The sequence below is a fragment of the Octopus bimaculoides genome, chromosome 5 (genome assembly GCF_001194135.2).
Source record: "Octopus bimaculoides isolate UCB-OBI-ISO-001 chromosome 5, ASM119413v2, whole genome shotgun sequence".
NCBI classification, from domain to species: domain Eukaryota; kingdom Metazoa; phylum Mollusca; class Cephalopoda; order Octopoda; family Octopodidae; genus Octopus; species Octopus bimaculoides.
This window is the reverse complement of record NC_068985.1, coordinates 19,492,456-19,501,156: the sequence shown is the minus strand read 5'-3', so window position 1 is coordinate 19,501,156 and position 8,701 is coordinate 19,492,456. Positions and strand designations below refer to the sequence as shown.

The following is an 8,701-nucleotide window of genomic DNA, read 5'->3' as shown; positions in this document are numbered from 1 at the left end:
GTAGGATTTTCGAGCGAGATCGTTGCCAGTGCCCCTGGACTGGCTTGTGCGGGTGGCACATAAAAGACACCATTTCGAGCGTGGCCGTTTTCGTGCGGGTGACACGTAAAAGCACCCACTACACTCTCTGAGTGGTTGGCGTTAGGAAGGGCATCCAGCTGTAGAAACTCTGCCAAATCAGACTGGAGCCTGGTGTTGCCATCCGGTTTCACCAGTCCTCAGTCAAATCGTCCAACCCATGCTAGCATGGAAAGCGGACGTTAAACGATGATGATGATGATGAATAAACTCACATTACAGTATTTCATGGTGTATAAAACACTTTTTTTTATTTTCTCAGAAAATACCTTGAAAAAATTACTTCAGGTTTTATATGCAAAGTTGGGTCTCCCAAAAACTTTAATGTACTAAAAATATTTTCTTTAGTATTTGCTGCTGAAGATGTGGTGCATCTAATATGCCTTTGCTTCTTTTATGTCATCAGCTATGGTGGGTAAATTTCTGAGTGTAAGTCGCATATCTGATTTGCATATACACAATAAATGAGAGCAACAACTGAGTGATAGACTTTCAGGGGTAACCCATTTACATAAGGTAGAACAGAAAAGATTAAGAGACAATAACTCAAATACTTGAAAAGATAGCAATAATCCTTAGATCACTTAGTCTGAATACATTTGAGGTCAGATTTTAGCTTTTTTTCTGTATGTTTGTTTAGTTATTAGCAAACAGGCACTCTGTCAGTTATTGCAATGAGGGTTCCAGTTGGTCCAATCAATGGAACAGCCTGTTTATGAAATTAACTTGCAAGTGGCTGAACACTCCACAGGCACATGTACCCTTAATGTAATTCTCAGGGAGATTCAGCGTAACACAGATTGTGACAAGGCTGACCCTTTGAAATACAGATACTACTTATTTTTTGCCAACAACATGAAATAAAGTGTTTTGCTCAAGGACACATACACCAACAGGAATTGAACTCAGGACTTTACAGTCGTGAGCTGAATATGCTAACCATTAAGCCACATGCCTCAGTTTTTGGTACTTACCATGATCATTATCAATGACATGATAACAACATAATGTATGCTTGTTGATGTAAAACCACTAAGATCAATAGAAGGGTTTTATTTCACTTCATAAATAGAAAACTTAACTTTTACTTATTTCAGTCATTGGACTGTGGCCATTCTGGAGCACCAGCATGAAGAGTTTGCTTCTCATTACTTGTTTTTTTAAATCTGGTACTTATTCTTTTGGTCTCTTTTACCAAACTGCTAAGTTAATGAGTCCTATATGATAACAATGACAAAAAATAAGTATCAATATAACCACTATTGTCAATAATATGATGATGATGAAGCACTACATTAAGTACCCTTCAGTATTTAATTTTGTCCATCTATGTTTTAAAATTAAATTTTACTAACATTAATTTTGACTTTTATCCCAAGTGAAATATAATAGTTTTTGCAGAATTCTCAGCATTATACCATTGTCAGGGCTCATCATCATTTTTCTAATTTTTCTCTTTTTTTTCTCTTTATGAATGCTATCATCATCATCATCATCATCATCATCATCATCGTCATCATTTAATGTCCATCTTCCTAGGGACTTTGTCAGAATCTGATGGGTCCAAGGATTGCAATGTGCTCCAGTGTCTGCTTAGCCTGATTTTTATGGCTGGATGCCCTTCCTAAAACCAACCACTTTACAACATGTACTGGATGCTTTTTACATGTCACCAGCTCTATTGGAGTCACTGTGCAGCTTGCTAGACTATGAACCCTGAGGGGTAGGAGATTGGTTTCATACTAAGAGATAAAGGGTTAAGGTATGAGAGGGTGTCTGAAGCATTTTCTTGTTTTGGAGGAACTATATGCTTATTCATATTTAGAAAAGAGGGTAAGAATCATCAGTAGAAGCTGCTAAAAAATAAATTGTGGTGATGGGATGTCCTGGTGGCCCCTCAAGACACAAAGGTAGTAAGTGAGTAGGAGTGGGGACAGAGGAAATATGAGTGTAGGTAGGTGGTTTGCAGGAGTATAGGAGTGGAGCAAGAGATGGGGGAATAGGAAAGGGAAGGGGAATTAGGCAACATCTGTAAAGATCGGATAGGGTTGAAGGTTGGTGGTAGAGAGTGGTGGCTCATAAATGAGATTATTGTTCTCAGAGCTAAACTCACAAGGGAACCTTTCACATCTGGTATTGTTTAAGGAAATGTGAATTAGGCTGAAATATTTCAAAATATAAATTTACCACTCAGGAAATATTTTTTGATTTATATATTAGGTGCAGACATGGCTGTGTGGTTAAGAAGCTTGCTTTCCAGCCATGTCTCTTGGGTTCAGTCCCACTGTGCAGCACCTTGGGCAAGTGTCTATAGCTCTGAGCCAACCAAAATCTTGTAAGTGGATTTGGTTGACAGAAACTGAAAGAAGCCCACCATGTGTGTGTGTGTACCCTTGTCAAACATTAGCATTACACAAACAATTTTGTTCATTTCCAGTCTTCTATGAAATAACATGTCTGGTCATAGGAAATATTAACTAGCCTAGAAACAGGTGAGAGCTAGCCATAGGAAGGGCATCTGTCTGTAGAAAATCTACCCCAAGAAATTCTGTCTGACCCATCCAAGCACACTAATCACTGTAGCCATTTCATCCCTACTAGGACGTTGGCTCTCTAGATTCGTTTCTCTTCTCATTGACTTACACAGGTTCAAAAGAAACATTAACAGTATTAGTTGCTTTGCTATAGAACAGTGGTTCTCAAGCATTTTTTACCTATGGACATTTTTCATTCCTCTTTTATTCTGATGGACCCTCATAATCATTTGAAGATTAAAAAATCTTATTACATTTTTATAATTAAATATTATTAAGAATTATATTAAAAAATTGTTGAAATATTGTGTTTATTGTAGAAGTATAATCAATTTATTGCACATAATTTTAGCAACGAAATCTTATGTAGACCCCCAAGGGTCATGTGGAGCCCACTTGAGAGCCACTGATTTATAATAGAAGGCCCTGTGAAAGCAGGGACACTGCCCTTTCCATGACACTCAGCAATTAAAAACACAAACAAAAGCCAAAACAAAACAAGCCACAAGATGATTTTCATTTCTACATAATATTTAACAAGTTTTCATTTATTGCTTTTCCAGGTATTTTACAGTAAAATTAAAACTGAAATATTTACCATGGTATACAATAATGCTGTCCATAACAGGGGTTGTGTTTGGGTATCTTACAATTTTAGTGGTAAGTTGCTTTCAATTTTACATTATTTTTCCAGTTCACAGAAATAACAGCAGAAAAATATAACTTAGCTATTGGGTTTAGAGTTCATAATACAACATTTCTATTTGTAATATATCTATGTATGTTTCCTTCAGTTTGTGTTTAACTTTTTAGTTTTAGTTTGTATACTGCATTATAATGAACTGAAATGACTCCTTGTAAATGTATGGTCAATTGATGAGAAAAGATTGTACTTGTGTGTGCAATGTAACAATCTAAGTAATGAAGTTTACAATGTAAGCATGTTTACTTACCAGACCAAATGTGAAAGTATAACTACATCTTCAACCATAATGAACATTAAAGGGTTGATGCATATTGCCGGCTTTATGATATTAAACAGACAATAGAGGAATCTTCTCTCCTGGATAAGTAACATTTCCAGATAATTTGGTATCTATTCCCAACATATAAATGAACTTTGATAATGTACAATAAAACATTCTACTCTGAAACACAGCAAAAACACTTGAAACAGATTCAACCCACTCATTGCTCATGTCATGTTCTCGCTGCCGTTTCACTTCTATAAGTGCCAGAGGAGAAGTCATAGAACTGATACAGTCAACCTCAGTATAGCACTAGTACTTAGTAGTTTCTACTTGCATTTAAGTGAACTGGGCATTTCAGAGTTAAGTCTCTCTGCCATCAATGCAGCACATTGTTAATGATTGTTTATAGACTACTGTCGTGCAAATGACACCCGCGCTGGTGGCACATAAAAGCACCTATTACACTGTTGGAGTGGTGAGCGTTAGGAAGGGCATCTAGCTGTAGAAAACCCTGCCAAATCAAACTGGAGTCTAGTGCAGCCTTCCATCGTGCCAACTGTTCAATCCATGTCAGCATGGACAACGGATGTTAAGTGATGATGATGATGATTATACACACGCACACACACACACACACACACACACACACACACACACACACTCTTTTTGGTAGGTACTTATCTCCATTTTGAACAATTGTGAGGATGTTTTCACATGAAACAATTGGTATCCTTGTTAACTCACAAATGAAAAAAAATTCATCCACCAATGCATGGTTAAGCACTCATTCTCACTATTCAATATAAGCATAGGAGTCTCTGGGATGACAGGGGACCAAGACTTCTAGAGGTTTGCTATGCTTGAGAAGACACATAAAGTAAGCAAAATTGTGGTTGTCCTTGCAAACAGGTATGTCCTCTGCATCTCTCTCTAGTTGTATGTTTCTGATCATGTAGGCTCATGGTCTCATGTAAAAAAAACACCTGTACTGGTGCTGCATAAAAGCACCCAATACACTCTGTAAAGTGATTGGCATTAGGAAGGGCATCTAGTTGTAGAAAACAGGCATGGATCCTTGTGCAGCTCTTCAGCTGGCCAGCTCCTGTCAAACTGTCCAACCCATTCCAACATGGAAAATGAATGTTAAATGATGACGGTGATATATATATATATATATATATATATATATATATATATATATATTCTATACAGCCAACACAAGCATGGAAAAGATGCACACATGTGCAAATTTTATTCTTCACACTAGCTAAAAATACAAAACAAAATGAAAATGTTTTATTGCTAGAGATGGAATTATTTCTAGTCTGTGTAGTGATGTGTTGTATTTTTATGAATCTTGTTTACAACCTTCTTCCTAATGTGTTTTAATATCACAAAGAAGGAAGAAAGATAGAGCATTGTTTATTGTAATGCTATGACCTTTTATGATCTCAATATACAGTCAAATCTAAGGTCAGGTCAAGAGAGAAATTCATTTATACAGTGGTTTCCGGTCACAGCATTTTTTCATTCAATGTCTTTACTTAAAGCTAGGCCTTGAAGATTATTAAATTGTCTTTGTTACGAGTTGAAGTTCTCATAATTTTCAACACCATTTCTTTCATCCTAGAGGCTAATATGAAGTAAATGTATTGCTGTCTTTGTATCTTATGACAGCAGAATGTGACAAAACTTGTCTCTGTAAACCATGCTTTCAAATAGATATGTACCTACATGGCATAGCAGCAAGATATAGACTATATAATCAGTTGCTGCTTTTATTGTGCCAACATCACATAGCAGCAAGATATAGACTGTATAATCAGTTGCTGCTTCAAACTGTCAGAAGCATGTTATCTTTCCCATAAAACATGATGTTATTATAAAGACAGTATATATAATATACAATATACAATGTCAATTCATCCAGAAGAACTGGTTTGGTTAGAAGTGACTATCATTTCGAAATAATATAAAATACGTTGATATTTTTAAACAAATGAAATATTGATGAAACGATAAGCTGGTTGATCATGTTTTATACTTTTCACTTGCAATGACACGTCATTATTCTGGGGGGAATATAAAATCATGATCTTACTATTATGTTTTGAAATATTAAACAGGGAGAAAAGATGATACTCTCTTTAATTGCTTCTTAACATTATAACTTATTTGTTTGTAATGATGATTAAAACATTTGTAGAGTATAAAAAGAGTATTTATAACATTTATTTTGAGGTTAGATATTTTAAGCCAGAATTTGACATAGCTGTGACAAAGAGGTCCATTGGTAGGACACATATGTATTTTTTGCTAAGTGACATCTGATGGCTACGCTACTTCTAGCAAGTTCAGTACCATGTAAAGGTTCCCTCATTGGTTTGTAACAGAAATACAAATATATGTGTGTGTGTGTGTGTGTTTTTTTATATGTATATATATGTATGTGCGTATATACATGTATATATGTGTGTGTGTGTGTGTATATATATAATGGAGATAAAGGAAACATTTATAGCAATGTATTCATTCACCGTATGTCAACAGGAAGATCTGCATTGATATTGACAACATCTGAAATATTTAACAGTAAAGTTTATGTATGAGAAGAAATGTCATGATGCATCAGCTTTTCCTGGTGCACACTGAATGCTGAAGTGCTTGTAATATTGGTGTGTGTGTGTGTGTGTGTGTATAGTGTTTATGCATGTGTGTATATGCATATGTGTGTGTGTGTATATATATAGGTGTGTGTTTGTGTGCATATTGTGTGTGTCTGTGTGTATGTTGAGAGAGAGAGAGAGTGAGAGAGAAAGAAAGTAGTTACATACAAAGAAACAAAAGAACACATGGAAGAAAGGAAAAAACACCAAAAACATGGATACTCTCATCCCTTATCAGTTATTAACCAATCTTCACAATTTCACACCCGTGTGTGTATGTGTGTATGGACATGTCTGTGTAGTTAAGAAGTTCACTTCCTAACCACATGGTTCAGCATCAGTCACACTGTGTGGCAGCAAATTAAGAACCCTCATACCAAACAAATCTCACTATGTTGTCATTTGGAATTAATCACAAATAAATTTTTTTTTAATATCTCCATTTTATAAACTTTAAGATTATAATTTCCCTTTAATCCATTTTTACCTCATGCTGTAACTTAACATTATTTCAATGCTTCCATCCATTTTATGCTATCATTAACAGGGTCTATCAATATGTCACATTTATGTGGGACATCAATTATACATCCATCCATTCCATGTAGCGATGATAATCATCAGTCTTTTGAGTTGCATTGGCTTCACAATAGCCATGAATACTCTCTGGCCATCTGAGTGGGCAATGCTGAAACTATCATTTCAAGTAAGTCTCTATCATATTTGAAACATTTTTCTCCAAATTATATTTCTTTTGCCAACGATTAGAAAATATGTAATAAATAAATATTAAGCAATGTTATTTTCTTGCGACTATTATTATTAGTCTCTTTCAGGATTACATACATAAAGCCTTGGGTTGACCGAAGCCTTATGAGTGAATTTAGTAGATGGAACCTGAAAGAAACCCATTGTGTGTGCATGCATGTGTGTGTCTGTGTTTATCCCCCACTACCACTTGACAACCAGTGTGTTTATGTGTTTATGCCTGTAACTTAACAGTTTGGCAAAAAAACACTGATAGAATAAGTATCAGGCTTAAAAAAAAACAAAAAGAACGTACTGGGGTTGATTTGCTCGACTAAAATACTTTAAGGTTGTGGCCCAGTATGGCTACAGTCTAATGAGTGGAATTGGTAATAGAAAAAAGATAATATAACTACGGAAACATTTATGAAAGGAAAGTCTTTACAAAGCAATATAGTGGATACTATATGACATAGATATCATATGGAGTATCAATTGTGGCTGTAAGCATGGACGTAGCTGCATAGTAAGAAGTTTGTTTCCTGACCACATGGTTTCAGGTTCAGTCCCACTGGGCAAGTGTCTTCTACAATAGCCCTGGACCAACCAAAGCCTTGTAAATGGATTTGTCAGAGAGAAACTGAAAGAATCCCACTCAGTGTGCATGCATATGTGTGTGTGTGTGTGTGTAGACAACATTTTGTCCTTGGTGTCATGTGATAGTTGTAAACAAGTGTCACCATCATGCAAGCAATATCATTCTTTTCCTATCTTCTGTGGAAATATATGTAGTCATGGAGGAATATTACCTTACTTAGAAACAGATTGAAATTGGCAATAGGAAGGACATCTAGCAATAGAAAGTTTGCCTTAACAAATTGCATCTAACCCTTGCGAGCATGGAAAAGTAGATATTAAAACAATGATGATGAATTTAATATTACGGTTATTATTTTTTCTTTGATTATTTTTCCAGATAGTCGGTCCATTTATTCATGTTGGTCTGATTGTGATCTTTACTATTCTCACTTGGATTCTGATAAGACAGTGGTACATTTTAGACCGATTCCGTAAGTATATTTTGTCATTTCAAAAATCATTGTCAGATATATACAAATTTATTTCTGAAAAAGTTGTCGTTAAAGAAAGCAGACTTATTAAATTCTATCTCAAATACAATGACACTTTTCATTTTCCTAATTTTCTGGTGTTCATACCTTGTTAGTATAGCATAAATGGCATTTGAATCACCTGTCTATATTCCTAAGTTTGAATCTCACTGAGGTCAACTTTCTCTTCCATCCTTTTGGAGGGGTTAATAAAATAAACTCTGAGATGCATTGTAGGAGTTTGACAGGATTGTTAGAACATCAGATGTGATGCATTGTTGGATTTGTTCTGGTTGTTTGTGTTCTGAATCCTTAGGTGGTTGGCTTAATCTTTCAACCAGTTTAATCTCACCACCACCACCACCACCTGGTACTTGGGAGTCTTTGGCAGATTTCACTTTTTTTTTACATGTTCTCTACAGATTTTGTGTTTGAGAGTGACTTCTTTACTTCTTGTCAACAGTCTCAGTGACCATGAATAAAGGATTAGTGATGTAGATAAATGCGATTAGGCTTGATATATATAAATATCTATTTTCTTGTTTATCTTCTGAACATAATTAGTTTTTTCTCTCTCTCTATGTGTATGTGTGTGC

The 8,701-nt window shown here is 35.4% G+C and overlaps 1 protein-coding gene across 6 annotated transcripts in view; it reads left to right on the top strand.

Moving 5' to 3' along the window:
- Window positions 1-8,701, top strand: part of LOC106875497 (glycerophosphodiester phosphodiesterase domain-containing protein 5) — a 216,853-nt gene that overhangs the window by 123,604 nt on the left and 84,548 nt on the right. For all 6 annotated transcript variants that reach the window (XM_052968174.1, XM_052968173.1, XM_052968175.1 and 3 more), the window contains 3 exons: window positions 3,176-3,272; window positions 6,797-6,955; window positions 7,973-8,066. In XM_052968174.1, coding sequence (XP_052824134.1) covers window positions 3,176-3,272; window positions 6,797-6,955; window positions 7,973-8,066 — 350 coding nt within the window. The remainder of the gene's footprint in view (window positions 1-3,175; window positions 3,273-6,796; window positions 6,956-7,972; window positions 8,067-8,701) is intronic.